Here is a 17995-nt window from a genome sequence, read left to right as displayed (position 1 = left end):
TAAAATAAGATTTTTTAATTATGTAATTTGGAAAACATAATTTAGATTGTGGAATTTTAAAGTTATTTTTTCTTATTATTTTTTTTCAGAGTTAATTTTTACTAGTATAATTCAAAAATAATATTTTTGGAGAAAAAAAAAACATTTTAAATTGTTAAAAAATTATATAATCTGAAAATTATTTTTAACTTGTAGATTCAACAATCTAAACTATTTTTTAGTGGTTAAAATGACTTCTGAGTTGTAAAATTCAAAAGTCAAAAATAAAATCTGAATTATATTAATCCAGAAAACCTTTAGATTGCATGATATAAAGATTATTTTTAACTTCTCAATTACACAACACGAAAATAAAGCATGTAAGAATAAGAGGAAACATGGGACGTGCAAGAAGAAACTGCCTCCCATCAAATCACATGACTTTTCCTTATTTGTTTTGATCGGGTCATTTTTATTTTATTGGAAACTTTAGATGTCGAAAATCACTTCCCCTTGTTACGGCAAAACCACTAGAATCAGCTTACTGAAAATTCTAGCTAATATGCGTTATTGTTGTCATGGTATAAAGATAAAATTGCGAAAACCCAGATTTAGGTTGAGAAAAGAAATTGCACACTTGGACAAACTTGAATTTAATTACACGTTGGTTAAAAACAAGGGTCCCCCAATTCAACGGAAACTACAATCATGAGTGAGATGCCCCATTTCCAGGACCACATTTGTCAGCAAACTAGCTTATGTAATCTGACAAAAATTTACAAAAGGTGGGAATAGCACGCAAAACAGGAATAGAAAATAATTATGGAGAAAATGATATTTACACACATTTACGACGATTGACATTATTTGCCGAAGCCTCCAATCAATAAGCACGATTTTCTTCCAGTCGAGTGCAACCCTCTAACCATGGAGGCTAATGAATATCTTGCATACACTATCAGCAGAATATACCCCTACCAATATTTTCAGATGTATTCACAGCGGAGAGGGATTAAAGCATCATGACAGGATTACCCAACTGCAAGAAATATGCGTGGCGTTCCTGAGTGATGTTTGATGCACTCTTCTGAGCTGGAGACAACCGATGAAATCATGGGAAAAAAATGCAGATTCATCTTGCTTGAGTGTTGTCGTCAGCATAGATACAAACGCATGCATCTGCAGCACCAGCAGCAAGTAACACCTGGTATGGATGGAAATTTAGACAACTTACAGAACCAATTTTCTGGGCCATTAGTGTAGGATAGTAACGAATGGTGCCTAGTTGATCACCCTCCAGACTAAAAACTTTAATGAGTTGTTTCGCTGAACCACTAGCAATAATTGGAGCATGTCTATGTACAGCTAATGCTGTGAGTGATCCCCTATGAGCTTCGATAGTAAGATAGGTGCTCCTAACATTTCTTATATCAAGAAATTGGATGTCCCCAGCCTGAGAAGCACTGATAATCTGAAGAAAACCAACAGTGTGACATAATTGATTAATCAACTTCAAATCAAATTCACAAATTTAAGAATGACAACTCAAAAGAAAAAACATATCAAACTATGAAGATGCTCTTTTTACCTTTCCTTGGTCTAATCCAGGTTGAAAGCCAATCCCCACAACTTTTTCTACTCTTTGCGTATGAGGTCTTAATTCACAGACGAGCCTAAGAAGCATTATTGCCATTAGTGATTACAGAGACAGAGACTTCTAAATTGGACCTTAAAAGCTTTATACTTACGATAAAACTTAAAACACTAGTATTGATTGAGGAAATTAAATCATAAATTCATTATTAGATGCATGCATGACCATATCAAAACATGTAGGTGATAAACAACAATGATGCTGGATTCAATCACATCAATAAAAGTTAACAAAGAACCATGCTATTATTTGCATCATGATGGAAGAAATTCATCTGAGGTGCTTACATTTCAGGTATTCTGACATCATAAAGTCTGACAGAACCATCAACAAAACCAGCCGCAAAATGTCCCCCGTGAACTTGAGATGCAGCCTGAACCACATGACAAAATGTGTAAAAATCAAAGGATAATTGCTTTATTACGTAGTTAAGGAACGAGTAAAATAATACTAAAAGGGGGCAGTCATGATTGATGATTCGTGAATATCATCAATATGGGGAATCAATATCGGTTAGGTTTAATTATTATTTAATGTTTGACAAAACTTGAGAATAGTGAAAATAACACTAGCCCTTAGCAGATTCGGGGGCGGCCACTGCATTATTATTTGAGATAGACAACTATCTATGGCAAAGGCAAATACAATAAGATCAACAAAGGTGCTTCAGTCTTCACGTTCAAAAACAATCATGTACCTTGAAGAGGCCCCAGAAAAAGGGGCACGGGGGCATTTCAACAGTAAGAAGCCATCGATCATTATTAAAAAAAAGGCTTTATAAAACACGACTTATCAGTAAAGAAACCTGTTCTAAATGAGGTTGGCAAGCAAAAACTCAGGAATTCAGCTCAATTACCTTGGAAAATTTAGTAAACCCTCACAAGGTAAAACAACTGCTTAACTGTCTATATCAAGCAAAATTACTGACAAAGCATTCTCGCATAGCTGAAGCTTACCAACGCTGAGACACTGCAATCTGATGATGAAGGTATAGTATTAACAAGCTGCTCTTTATCAACATCCCATAACAAAGTAGATGATATCTCACCCGATGCATACTGTTAAATGTAAAAATGTAACAAAGAACACCATAAGAAAATCATTAGCTTCACAATACGAGGAAATAATTAGACATTCAATTTAACACATGGGGGAAGAGAAATATTTCCAACACTTCCAAGAATGATTAAAAAAATAATCTTACCAGATAACCACATTGTTGTTGCCAATCAACAACTGCATTGAGACTCCTCACACCAGGTTTATGACCATGAATTGAAGAGAATGCAGTGACAAGTTTTTGTTTACCCTTCAGAGTATAATCTTTCCAAATCCGTATGTTTCCATCAGCTGCACCATAAGATTCACCGATAAGATTAAAGTACTAACAAGTAGAGAATGAAATGTATAATAATATTAAACAGGCGAGAAAAGTACATGAAGCAGCAAGGAGCAAACTATCATCAAGCTCATTTACAAGGCAGAGCTTAGAAATCCCTTTGTCAGGAAAATCATGATTATCAAAACTGTTAAGCAGTGCTGCCTCCTCATGGTTCCATATCCTGCAGAGAACTCCAAAGATCATTATACTCTAACCAGGTTAAAAGTCTGAATTCCTACTGTGTATAAATTATGCTAGGTAATTGTCATTCAGTTGTCAAGTCCTCATAACTAATAAACGTCACTCAGTCTTCCAAGTGCTACCAACCCTGAATATATTTTGAAATATATTACTTCTAGAAATTCACCACAGATGATTTTTATAGGCCTGTAAACAATTGTCCTAACATTACCTAAACTAAAAAAGCTATGCCCAGCTTCATAACAGTCCCAGTTTAACTTATAAAGTTATGGATTAGCTTCACATACCTGATACGTTCATTCTCATCAGCAGCTATTACTATAGGGGAGAAAGGTTGCAGCAATGCTGTTTGTGTACCCTTGATGTCCCACTTAGCAATTGGATTTGTAAGCCTGCTAACATCTGCAACGAAAAAATAGAATGTCAGCCATACATCTGTAAGCAACACACTTAATAAAAATAAAAAGAGAAATCCAAACCAGAGTGCTGGCATTTTGCTATGTGCTCCAGTGCAAGCTTTTCCTTCTCCTCTCTTCTGGCCGATACTTCTTCACTATCATCTGCAGCAGTTAATAGTGGTTTGGAAAAGTGCCCACAACTCCAACTATAGATAGTTGACTGTGGAAGAAAGCTTCTATCTGAAGTTCCAGAAGCTCCACCAGAACCTAAAAGTGGATCAGCCAATCCAGAGTCCGGAGAATTCATTAGGTGGGGCCTAAACTCCAATGAACAGACTCTACGCATTCCAGTTATATAACTTGGGCGAGGAGGACTGACCGGAGGAGTTCTGAAGGTCAGTGGTAAATGTCCTGTCAGAGCAACAAGCAATAATTAGCAGAAAGGCTTGCAACAATGCAGCAGGGATTATAACAAATAAAATTGGAGATAAACTTCATGAAACTGCTTTGGAAGTTATTATCCAAGAGGATCAACCATTAAGTAAAACTGAAAAAGAGATCTACCTCCATTCATATCAAACCAAGATGAGGATCGAGCCAGTCCAGCAAGAGCTGGAGAAGCTGTAGATTCAGCAGTTCGAACACCACTAGACTTCATTGGTTTTGCAACCACTTGTTCAATACCTATGATGGACAGTACTCGACGACCAAGATTTGCAATGCGTGGAGATGGATCTTTGGCTAAAGTACACATAGCAAGTACACATTGTGAATACAATGCATTGTCCAAGGGCTTTGGTCCAGTGTGGTTAACCACTCCATTGCTGAAACCATCATTTAGAATTCCTGAATCAGAATGATGAGATGAATCATCAGACAATGGGGACCCATGCATGATTCCCGAACTAGTAAGAGGACTGCTAGAAGAGACCCGTCCATCTCGAACCACAGGAGAATTGTCACTTCCAACCCTGATAGGACCAATTTGAGGGGAAACAATACTTCCATGAGGTATATGTTGGTTCTGTTTAGGATATCCACCAACTGAACCTTTTATATTAGCCAATGAAGGTAAGGAATTAATCAAAGAATTAGGTTGGGGCTTCCAATATGCAGCAGCAATAGACTTCAGGTGCTTGTTGTGGCCAAAAGCAAATCGTGCTAAAGCTGACAGTTGAAAAAAAAAAGTCAGCAACATGCCTCAGATCCATTTCTAAAGTATAGCAGCTCTCCTATACTCTATTGACAACATTAAGTTGTCTTAGACTACAAACTGATTAACAGCATTGCAATAAAATTAGAAGCTACAATAGAAACACAAATAAAAATGTTTTTAGATGCAAGTTTGATGACTTTTTCTGCAGATATTTTCTTTCTTATTCACCAGTAACAGTTACTTTGTTTTAAGGCTTGTCATCTTTCTCTAAGTTCAAAAACAACCAGCTGTTAGGAACTTGTTTGCAAATAATTAAAAAATTGCAATGATGATATATATTAAAAACAACAACCTCCTGTCTGAGCTCTACCAATCTAATCACAAGAAAATTAAATGTATTCACAAATTCAAAACAAAATATTAATCACCTACCTACTGCTACCTCTGCCCTCACCAATGGACTCCCATCTGAAGCAACACCTAACATACTCTTAACTATACTAACTTCAGCCCTAAACTTTTCATCATCGTCGCATTCTTCATCGCCACCAACACTTCTACATGTATCAAATCCCACATCAAGAAGGGTACCCAGTGCAAAAACAGCAGATGCCCTAACCTGAAACAATAAATTGAATGACTAAATTTATTTGATTAATTCATCAAAAATTGTAATCATCTGGCAACTGGAAATAGAACCAATAAGTAGGGCATAAACCTCTGGCTGGGGTTCAGACAATAGAGGAGCAAATATAGTAGTTGCATCGTCCTGTAAACCAATTGTTTGTGCCTCTGAGAAGTCTTCCCACAATTTCCCCAGACACAGGCAAAGCCACTGAAGGAAAAGGGGTTCAGTTTGTGAATCAATAGGACATGAACTCTGAAGGTGCTTTAAGCAGACATGAATCAAACCAGCTTCCATACAAGCTTCTTGGCCGCGTCTATGACCGTCAACAATCACAGCCAAAACAAAAGCAGCCATTGCCCGTTGCTCTGGATATGCTTCCATGCTATCAAGAAACTTAATGAAATAGATATGACCACCATCCTTCACTAGATCAACCTGACATGACTACAACACAGAAAATGGAACAAAGTCATACCAGACACAGCAGACATTCAATAAGGTCAGCAAAAAACAGAATATTCGTAACTATGATAATGGAGTTTATTGAGCTGAAACTGTATGTTTCTAAGACAATAAGGATGCCTCATTCATATTGAGAAAAAGGAATCAATACAAAAGAAACAGAGATTCAATATCCTCTCCAATAAAGAATGATAGGATATACACTTTATTTTTACAATTATAACACTCCCCTTAAAGCTGAAGCATATAAGGATATATGAGAATAAATAAAGACACTGTTGATATATATATATATATATATATATATATATATATATATATATATAGAGAGAGAGAGAGAGAGAGAGAGAATCTATTTCTTATTCTATAATTATAACATTCTCCCTCGAGTTGGAGCTTATAAATCACATGTGCATGGCTTGATGCAATTTTGATCAATCTTTGGTCCTCCTAAACACGTGGTGAATATGCTAGCCTACTGTTCACTAAGCTGAAAAATTTAGGGGTGATATTTTCACACTTCACTTATTCCCTTTTGAAATGACAATTTACTTCAATGAATTTGGTCCTCTCATGAAAGACAAGATTAGAAGCATTGTGTAATGGTGCCTAGTTGACACATATAAGGTGCATTTGGGAATCTTCTCCAAATTCAAGCTGAGTTTTTTTAGCTATATGAGCTCATAAATGACTAATGTCATTATTATCTTGTATTATGCTTCTACACTTCATCTTGCCATGACATTTCATTTCTTACTTTTCCATGATATTAAATTGCCTCCAACAAGAACACAATATATTGAAGTAAAGTGTCTATCACACGGTGACCCTACCAAGTTAGCATCATAATAACCAACAACTTGACTAGGAAGAGTTGAAAAATTAATTTACTACACTCACTACAGAGGCAATGTTAGGACAAGTTACAACAAAACAATTTAGCTTACCAACTAACTTGTATCTCCCAAGATCAAAATACGGTTCTCCCTAATCAGGTACAAGTTTGACACTGAGATCCATTGATATCCCATAAGCTTAGCATTTAACATCCCTGTTTCTTCCAAAATGTCGGCAGCATATTCTTTTTGTTAGTTTGATCAAACCATCCTTGGACTATACAACCTCTAGACCAAGGCAAGATCTTTTGAATGAAACTTTTAAGATATCGTTTTAGTTGGACAATACCCTTCTTATCACCACTACCTATGATAACAATGTTGTCCATGAGAAATACATACATCCTTAGGGAGAATGACAATAAAACATTGAATGATCAACATCACTACGTCATTCCAAATTTTTGGATGATAATTCAAAACTGCCCAAACTGTGCATGGGATGATTGCTTTAGGCCATATCACTCCCCTTGAGCACCAAATCCAAAAGGTTTCTCATGTCGCTATCAAGATCACCATGCAAAAATGTATTCTTGATGTCAAGCCGAGACATAGTCCAATGGTGAATATTTGAATTATAAAAAAGATGTCTCATATATGTCATTTTTGCAACAAGAGAAGTGCTAAAATAACCTTGCCCATAGACTTTTGTGTATTCTTTGGCAAGCAAGAAATCTTTGTAGCAATCAAATTCGCCATTAAGTTATACTCTAAGAGTGTATAACAAATAACACGCAACAGAAAATAATAAAAACAATTTAAATCAGAAAACAAATATATGTATATAATATGTATCTGACATTGCGTGGAGGGAGAAAGAAAAGGCTACGAGAGAGTGAGTGAGCCCACTCAAACCAAAGAAGAGGAAGCGAAAATCTGCATCGGCGAACTGGACCAGGCACTCACCATAGAACTGGACCCAGGTACATTTGTAATAATCATCAATAAAGCAATAAGATATTTAGAACCAAAAGGAACAACAATACAAGATGAACTAGAAAAAAATGAGATGAATCTTGTTTAATGGGACTATCATGAAACAACCAACAAACATGTTTTCTTAAATGACATGCCTCGTATATCTAACGCCAATCATCATACCAAATATTTGGTCTTACAAGGTAACATTAATTTTAGTGAAAGTGAAGATGATGTCATGGGATTTCGATTTCAGTGAAAGTAAACTAAAAGGGAATTTAGGAACACAAAGAACAATGTTAGCAATGGATGAGAGGGGTTGGATATTACCCATGCTGCAAGCTTGTGTTTGTGAACCATTCCTAGTAGTTATAAAAGGAAAATTGGCCGTAGTTGTAAAGGATAAGAAAAAAAATGGTTATCAGATATATGAACATTTACACTAGTGTCAATGACCCGAATACTGGAGATTGATATGGACAAGCAGATTAATGCCAATATGCCACCAAAATATTGTTACTAGTAGATTGAGGTGTCTCTCACCATTCAATTAAGTCTTCATATGTTGTCAAAGACATACAAGATAAACCAATTGGTAGTGTGGGAGCAACAGGTGGCTCAACATTAGATGCATGGGTAATATTGGTTGAACAATGTGGTTCCCCATGTAGCTTCCAACACTTGTCACTGTTATGTCTATTGAATATAGTAAAAACTATATGGGATTAATCTCCCTTGTGTAGAAAAATCCACATAAGGTACTGTATTTATAATAAGGAAAATATGAACTAAACCCAAAATACAAATAAAGAATAATAACAAAATAACTAAAAATAAAAGATAAAGATAAGATATCTATCTAGGATATCTAATAATATAATATATTGAACAATATCCATTGTGAAATATGTATGTATGTTTATTTTATAAGACATGGGGAACCGGAAATGATGTAGAAGTCATAGTAGGGTATATCATGATCCCAGAATCAAATCATGTGTACCAAAATACTCTTGTGGCAAACCTTACAAGCCTAAGGTCATAAACATTGTGATTCTTAAATTCCTTCTTTAAATATGCATATGGGGGAAGGAGCTCGCTAAAATCATGTAAGGCAGCATGAAGTTGCATAACACAGACATAGGGCTCTTTGCACACTTTGTATGGGCGGAGTGTCGTTGCTATAAAGGGAAGCACAATCCTCACTCCAAATAGAAGTGCACATATCATGGGGACAAAAAAAATAGGTTTAAGCGAAGTGTGAATTATAGATGTAATAACGCTACATAGTTGAGCATGGATTTATCCATTGTTTACACTGTTCTATAGGAACAAAATCAGGAATTGTCGTAAGATAGGATTTGTTGTGCAACCTACTTAATCATAACCCAATTTTGGAAGCCTAAGTTGAATAGTTAAACTCATCTATCTTTTCAATACTAACAATATGGTTAGGAAAAGATATGAAAATTTGTTCTAAATGATGATATGGAGCTGGAAGACATTTTTTTCCTTGGTGAAGAAGTAGACTGGACCAGCAAACGAACTCTAATGGATCCGCCACTACTATAGGTAGGAGCACATAAAGGACGTGACCTGGGCACAGGTTGGTCAACTGTCTGGCACCACTACACATGCTGCCATGCACCAACAGGAGTTGTGGTCAGAACAAGAGATAAGACGCTCGTTTAAGCATGTTGATGGGTGGTTTGCATCGGCTTTAGGATGGTTGGATAGGTTGGCACAGCGCAATCCCAACCTTATGTTTGCCAAAGCTAAATGATGGTCATCAAAAAACTCATCAGAGGCAGCACTAGAATAGTGCAAGCTAACCTAAGAAAAAGGTTTCCCCAAGAAAGTATCATTATAAGGCACAGTGCAATCCCAACCTTATGTTTGCTGAAGCTAATGATGGTCATCAAAAACTCATCAGAGGCAGCACTAGAATAGTGCATGCAAACCTAAGAAAAAGGTTTCCCCAAGAAATTATCATCCTAAGGCAGGGGGTCAAGCCAACATAGTTTTGAAAAAGACTCTAGATACCATATTAAACTATAGGAAAGAAAGAAATATTGATCTGAAATGGTATGATTTTTAGACATGGATGTTTTATTTATATTGAACGTGATATATCCTCTAAAAATAAAGACATGATATAGATATATATTATAACGTTCCCTAATAATATATATATATATATATATATATATATATATGTGTGTGTGTGTGTGTATAATCTATATATTCTTCATTATATAGGTTATGTTCCTTATTCTATAGTTATAACAAGTAGGATATGGGATGATTGAGTAATAGCATTATGGCCATACATATGTTTGGTTTGAAAAAAAAAAGTATGAAAGACGTGTATTTAAATTTGAAAGTTTTATTGCAGAAGATAAAAATAGGGTTTAGAGGGCGCAAAGAAAGTTCATGAAAAAGAACTTCAAGAAACCAAAATCTTCCAAAGTTTTCCCTCAATTAAAATTTTTAAAACTTCCTCCTCCCTTAATGTATCCTCTTTTCTAGTCAAAACAAAGGTTAAATGCTTCTTTCCCTATTTTCCTTATCTTCTTCCTCAATCTTTCTACTTTTCTTGGCTTGTCCAGCCCCATGCAAAGCTAATGTATATAGTGCAATACTAGATTAAAAGCCTTCAGTGAGTAAGACAAAATTTCAACCTGATTTAATGCATGCTTGGTTCAGATTAATTTTGGATAAAAAAAAACTATATCTTTTTCAAATGTTCTCATATTCAACTTTTCTTGGCACATCCAGCACCATGCAAAGCAAGCGAATATACTGCAATAACTACCACAGTAAAAGTAACCTTCACTGACCAAGACAAAATTTCAACATGATTTAACACATGTTTGGTCGAATATAATATTGAAAAAAACAATCACATACTTTTCAATGCCTACCATAATAAACAACTACATCTCTAAAATAACTAAAAACCAACATGTAATTGACATTTACATAAAGAATTCATTTTCCACCGAATCTACCTTGTCAAGTGCAAGAATCTTTGTCCATATGAATACAAGGATCTGACGTAGTTCTGGTGTTGTTGTTTGTAATAGCTTTAGAACATAAGGAAATATTCCAACAGATAATGCCTACATTAAAAACTAGGTATTAAGTTCTCGTAAACCTTTACAGATAAATAAATAAATAAATAGGTAAAACAAATGGAACAATAGTTAATGAATCTAGAGAAAAACTACCAGATCAACCGCCCATGGCCCCATATCAAGGAACCTTCCAAGCAGCACTAAGGCCCGATAGCGATGGCATTGACTAAGTAAAACCTGATACAGGAACAATGCATGGAAAAGGTATAAACAACTGGCAATCGATTTTCCCAGAAGTATAAAGTATACTTATTGTGAAAAAAAGGAAAAACTAATTCAAGTCAATAGCGTGTAAGAACGATTGAAAGGTGATTTTGCAAATGATCCAAGGGTGAAATTTCTGAACCTATATAGAATCAAGAAATAGGAAGATGATTGCCAAGTCAAACAAATTGCAAGAAAGTTCCTTAAATAAATGAATAGTAAATAATTGAGACAAGAATTGACCATAACACACTTTCAGAAAAACATTTTAGGACAATTAGAGTAATGTATGTTGAATGAACAAAACAGAAAATGTCCATTGCTATTACAGCTAGATATGGCTAGACCCATTGTTAAGAGAGTGGATGCTCACTACACATACATCATTTAGACAAATGTCTATCATAAGGATAATAATAAGAAACACTTACCCATCAAAAGGTTAATAAGGAACAGGAACAGACAGTTGATTTCATAAAAATCAAGTAACCTACCTAACAAGAGTATTATAAAGCAACACAATAGCTCGAAAAGAAACAAAGACAAAAACATAAATCGCACCTGAAGAACTATAGGCAACTGCTCTGGTGGTTTCTTATGTTCAGAACCATGGTCAAGCCATACCTCAAATGCTGTCAACTGCTCAGTGAAAAATGTACTAGGCTGATAGAGAACAATAACATACTTCGTCAGGTAAGCTCAAAACTCATACATAATCCTTCGTATTGCAATTATTCCTTAACAAATCAGAATACCTTAGCTAATTGTTACTAGTTAATATTCAATACCAGAACGAACTCTACATTAAAGCTATTACAAAAAATAAATCCAGAATTCAAGATACCTGAAATTCAGCATTAGGATCCTCAACTAAAGATGGAAGTTGAGAGAGGCACAGCTCAGCAGCCATGTCCCATGCATCCCTGAAGTATGGAGAAAAAACATAAACTGTCTAAAAATTTCGCAACACAAAAAAATATCATAACAATAATCACCAACAATACCACATATGATGCTGGTGGGTTGGAGGTAACATTGGGTGAGAAACAGGAGAACAATTTGCAGATCGCATGATTCTCTCAGCAAGTAGAAAATTTCGAAACAGACTAGCAACAAGCAAATCCTGTCTGAACAGTCTTTGAAAAAGATCTGCAGGACAAAATAATTATCAATATAAGATAAAAAGATACCAACTAAAATTGCTTGCTAAATAACTGGAATTTAAAAAGAAACTGTTGCAATTTAGTAAGTCAGAGAAAATGAAAGTGAGGGTTGAGACCCACCATGGGGAAGAACATTCCAGGCAATCGTATCAGTTACTGCTGTAAAGATCCAATTCAATTCACCTAGAAGTGTCTTTCGATCATTAGGACGGCCAGGTATCTTGTCTATAAGTGAATAATCAAGTGATTCACGAAGTAATGATCGTGTACAAAACCTAGAGAAAATTTACATCACACAAAAGGTATCAAGAGCCAGTTTGCTGAGATATACAATTGTCACTTGCCAACACTTGAAAGTTCAGGAGCTAGAGAAAATGAGGACAGTTAAGTTAGTAATGCAAATGTAGATGTTGGGCATATAATCAATTTCATAGTAAAAATAAACATTTTTATCACTGGCTTTTTTCTCCTATAACTAATGTAGTTAACAAAAAGTCCAGCTGCAAAAGTTACATTGAAGATAATAAATCAGTTAAACGCAATAATACTCCTAAGGAGAAACTGTATGATAAAAACTGACATTTATGATTCTGGATTATGATGAATACAATCTGCCATCATGAAATGCTATTAGATAAAAGTAGTTAAGTAAGGGTCACATATAGGAAAGTATAATCAGATTAAAGATTGGGAGGGTAATGTAAAACAATTCATGTAACAAAAATGTTCATTATTTAGAACTCCATGCACAATGCATTCAAAATTCATGCATAATGCTAATGTTTAAACAAAAATAATAATAATGTATGCTAAACCTACGTCAATGTTTCATATTAAACATTCTAAACAAGATAAACTAAGTAGGAATTAATGAGAAGTTTCACCATCGTAATGCCATCTTTATAGGCGTTGTAAGGCATGATGTAAACACATCAGCAGGGAATTCTGCACTCTGAGGCAAAGTCTCGTGTGCTTCACATGCTGCAAGCAGAATGCAATCCCTTTGGGACACAGTGGAGTTGGAAGCACTCCACTCATGAAGCTTATCAATAACAAGTCCAGTAACAAATTTGGCAGTCCAAAAAAGACAAAATCAGTAGCAATACATTTGGATTTTTTTTATAAGTATTTAATAACATGGTTTTGTGTGGATACCTCAATGAAGGAATTCACAATCAACCCAGCTGCAGAGCAATCAAAAACATAAATTGATGGGGTCTTCAGCCAAGAATCAAGTTCATTGATGGGTAATGGGATATACTGCGTATAACTCTGCATAACATATGATGAAAATGAGAATAGGAATGCCTTGTAGTTATTCTCATCATGATATTGTAACTGAGGGCTTTATACTCAATTGGAACCCATGATATCTAGTAGCAAAAGTTAAACTAATAAGGCATTTGCGATAGGATACAATTCCAGTTTAGTTTTAACCTTTTATCAGTTATTATCGATGTAAGGTCAGGAGTAAAAACTTTTGCCTTTTCTAACAAAATGATTATTGTGAACTCTTCTCATGTACAAAATAAATACCATTTATATTTATTTACTTTTTTTATGACTACTTAATATACCCCTTGTTGCACTTGCTGACAAAAATCTGAGCAAAGGCATGAAAGTAAAATAAGTAAAATACAATATATTCATCATGCCTAAATAGTGAATGGCTTTGTTACCCATTTTATTCTCATACTTTTGCCACCCTATTTTGCTTCTATTCATGGCTTTGTCTCATACATACAGAATCATTCATTTTCCATTCTCCCATTTTTATCTTTTATACTATTTTCTCTATTGATAACGGCATATTTTTAAAGAGGTGAGAACCTATACACACAAGGTAGTCAAACTCCAAAGTTTATCTAAACTCACGAAAGCTTCACAAAGTAGCAAGATTTTACTTCAAGCAATAAAAAACTTACAAATAACATAATAATTCAATATTATATGATGTTATAAATAACGCTTTTATATTTTTTACTGTAATATTATCATTAGTTGATCATATTACATACTTTTTTAAAGTTTTTTATACTTTTTCAATATTATTGTCCCTTTATCCTTACTCTAGTTGATTATATAAGATCCTATGCTTTACATAAAAAATAAGTTGATGGTCTTAAACTGAGGTCCAATTGTCCAAAATAGCAAGAGAGGACTAAAAAAATCAAGCCCTAATGACACAACCCACTAATTTGTAGTTTGCACCAGCCCTGTATATGAAACTGAACAAGGGAAAGGAAATGGTACAGAAGTGACATTGCAAAGTGTCCAGGAGAATCAGAAACACAAAATGGAGCAGAGCTGAGCAAGACACCAAGAGAGATTTGTTCTTGCAATAGAACACAACATCAGCACCTAAAACAGGCAGAAACTTGCAAGAGAGAACCAGTGAACCATAAAATTGTTCCATAGATGCGTTTAGCATAAAATATGACCTAGAAACAAACAAATCCAGTGTCATTATGGTTTTTTTCTAATGTTCAACTATCTTGCTGAATCAACTCTAAACTCATGATTTTACACTAGTTTGAGCAAGTATGCTCGTGTTTACATGAGTTAACTAGGTTTGAGGGTGTAGGAAAATAAACTCAGATGAGTTAACAAGTTGACTGGCAATTTTTGTAACCAACCACGCCAACTTTTTTTCAACAAGGCTTACATTGCTAGGATGAAGAGAACAATATCTGATTTATCAAGTAACTACCTTGCATCAAGAACTAAAAATACAACATTGACCTTATTGAAGACCCAGATTTCACCATTAGCTGTTGGTTTTGGGACACCATGCCCATTGTAATGGAATAAAACCCTTTCTGACTTTGCATATCTCCGACAAGTAGTACAAAGTTTCTTCACCTCATCCACTGTCGGGTCAAGTTGACATTTATAGCGAGCCTATAAAGATCCCAAAAAGGTTAACTACAAAACAATTTCAAACATAACATGAGAACAAGCAGTTAAACATTCCCACCTTTGGTTGCCATCTTTCATACTGACTGCTCAAAGTTTTTCCAATTGATTCCAATGCCTTTTGTGGTGCCATAGAAAATGGATCTGCGATATTGAACAAGGTAAGCATCAAAAACTGTTTGCAGCTTAATCATGGTCGCAAGCCTCCAAAGTTTTGATGTATCACAAAGATTCTACTCAACCCATTCAGCTACATTTTTTATCAACAAGTTGCAAATAACTCTAAATAACAAGGCTGGGGATCAAAAAGTTAATGGCTGGATAAAAAGCTGAAGACAAGAATGAATCAAAGAGTTCATCCATAAAATATAAATGCAAAACAGCACACATCAGAAATACGAACTTGTAAAAACAAATAGTTAATAACAAAAACAAGTCATATAATATTATTAAGAAGCCCGAAGCTATTTCCAAACATGAAATGAGCAAAAGTAATGCAAAAGATATCAAATCCAGGAAACAACTTGAGAGTACAAACTACAGAAAACAATTAAATAAAATGAGATGAAAGGTAACAAGAGACCTATCCAGCACTCCATTCTAGCACAAGGAGATATCTTTATTACATCTGGTGGGTCCACACTAATGTTCAAACATAATACTAGAGCTACACATCCTGTCTTCATCTGCACCACAAAATTAGAGTTAAAATGGAGCATAAATCTTACAACAGATATAACATAAACATCTTCAAGAAGTATTTAAAACATCTGAGAGGAAGAAACAGACAATTCGATAAAAAATATATTCTGATTGTGAAGAAAAATGTTAAAATATCAATATAATTTACACCAGAAATCCATTGCAAAGGTAGACTACTATTCAAGAAATCCTATATAAATAGAAGAAATGTTATCTTTAAAAATAAGCTCCACCCGACCCTCTCCCCAAAAAAGTATCGAACCAACAGTATAAAACTTATCAGAAAAGTAAACCACATTTATACATTTCACACTTCGTCATGCCTTATTTCAAATGCAGAAAGAAATTATATGTTATTGAGTAGAGCACAACCCCTTCGTTCAATCTTCATTCCAAAGTTACATCCACAGCTGTAATAAGACAGATTGAAAAATAGCAAATGCCGGACAGCCAGAATATCCAAAATTGACATGCTATCTATACCTTTAGAAGATTAATTGTCAAGCAACTACTCATGTTGAAGAAGCTTCGACTTTTTTTTTTAACAAAATGCAATTGCACTAGTTGCCAAAAACGAACAAGAAGGGAATAATTAAAGATCATTGGCAAACTGCTAACACAATTTAAAATTGAAAGAATCAGACTACGCAAAAGGTGAACTGCTTATTTCACACTTTTAAAAAGGGTTGGAATTTAACAATGCTCCTTATAAAAAATCATATACTTAATTTTACATGCGTACACTTAGACCAAAATCCACCTCTGTCAAGAGTAAAGCAATTTCAACCAATATAAGAAGCTAGCAACCTTCATTTAATGTAAACAAGCCACTTCATAATGCAAGCTACCAGGATTTACACAAGTCCCCTAAAAAGAGACATGTAAACAATCTTTCCCACCTCCATTACGAAATCATTAATTCAGTCAAGCAAATTCCAGGATAATTCATCCACTTTTACAGCCAAATCTTTAGCAAAATAAGAATTCATCAAACACCAAGCACACAAGTAATAGAAGAAATTTCCCCAATGCAAGTATCAATTAGGTCCACTACAATAACGTTATCATTATTTTGAATTGATCAAATTCAAGATCCGCTGAAGTACACAGTGCACTCTGGGTAGTAAAGAAAGAAGCCGCATCAAAACCCACAAACATCACAGACCTCACTCGATTTTCTCATTAATCATTGGTTCAGTTTCACTCAGCATTTCACTTTTGCATTTCAAAGGATCTAGACCTGTCTTAACAAGACTGAATATTTAACTGGTCAAACATTTTACGTCCTTGACAAGTCCCGAACAACATTATCACATACACAAACATAGTAAAACAAAGCCATCCATTCACACTCACCAATGCTGCCACTGCATTGACCTACACGCCCTTTTTCTCTACATTTCCCAAATTTATGTACGCAGTACGACACACTACTCACAATTTTCCAATATCTATTTAACGAAAATCGTAAATCACCGATTCATCATAACAAAATGCATATAATACAAACAAGGTTAACAAACAACAACTGAATCCAACTTTCCAGAGCGATTGAACTGACCCTATCCTTGGGTCGCCACTTGGAGACTAGGCCGCTGTCGGCGGGGCCGGCGGGGACGGCGGCCTCGAAGGCTTCGTGGCGGAGCTCGCAGAGGACCACAGTCTGCGGCAGGTAGGCCATGCTGGTGGCGCCATTCCCGGTGTAATTGCCGCTGCTGCTAGCGATGGCGGCTTCAGAGTCGCCGCGGTTCGCGAAATCGGCATCTTCAGTGTTGTTACTGGCTGTGACGACGGCGACGGAGGAGGAGGAAGAGGAGGCGGTGGAATCGTCGTGGTGGTTTTGGCTGGGAACGACGAGAACAGTGGATTGTGAAAAGCGAGAGGCCATCAAATCTCCCAATGCCATCCAAATCAGAAACCCTCCTCAGTGATCGTACATGGAATAGCGGAGGGTTTTGACACGGAGGGAACCCTAGCTTTTCGCAGGATGAAGAATATGAAGATGGTGATGGTGACGTTGAAGACTATGATAGTGATGGTTATGGTGGCGGTGGTGTTGATGATGATGGTAGAGAAGGTGATGATGGCGATGATGAAGAAGAAGGGGGCGCATAGAACAGTGGCGGCAGGCACTGTCTCTCCACGAAGGGAAACGGAAACGAGTGATACAAATTGCGATTTTGTGAAACCAAACCGAGAA

General features: G+C 35.5%; 1 protein-coding gene across 1 annotated transcript; it reads right to left on the bottom strand.

The window, feature by feature from the left end:
• Window positions 1–594: 594 nt before the first annotated feature.
• LOC108328977 (regulatory-associated protein of TOR 1) lies at window positions 595–17995 on the bottom strand. Its single transcript, XM_017562914.2, has 23 exons — window positions 17357–17995; window positions 15677–15779; window positions 15155–15237; window positions 14920–15078; window positions 13333–13449; window positions 13062–13219; window positions 12298–12452; window positions 12019–12163; window positions 11859–11937; window positions 11576–11677; window positions 10904–10987; window positions 10685–10795; window positions 5488–5841; window positions 5202–5388; window positions 4178–4780; window positions 3695–4024; window positions 3503–3617; window positions 3071–3195; window positions 2838–2983; window positions 2590–2691; window positions 1921–2006; window positions 1568–1652; window positions 595–1450 (listed from the first exon to the last, which is right to left on the bottom strand). Exons 1-23 carry the CDS (start codon window positions 17699–17701, stop codon window positions 1112–1114), a joined length of 4113 nt encoding a protein of 1370 aa, XP_017418403.1. The 5' UTR covers window positions 17702–17995; the 3' UTR covers window positions 595–1111.

Source organism: Vigna angularis, chromosome 2, assembly GCF_016808095.1.
Source record: "Vigna angularis cultivar LongXiaoDou No.4 chromosome 2, ASM1680809v1, whole genome shotgun sequence".
In the NCBI taxonomy this organism is placed as follows: domain Eukaryota; kingdom Viridiplantae; phylum Streptophyta; class Magnoliopsida; order Fabales; family Fabaceae; genus Vigna; species Vigna angularis.
The sequence above is the reverse complement of the archived record's forward strand: the minus strand, read 5'-3'. Positions and strand labels throughout refer to the sequence as shown.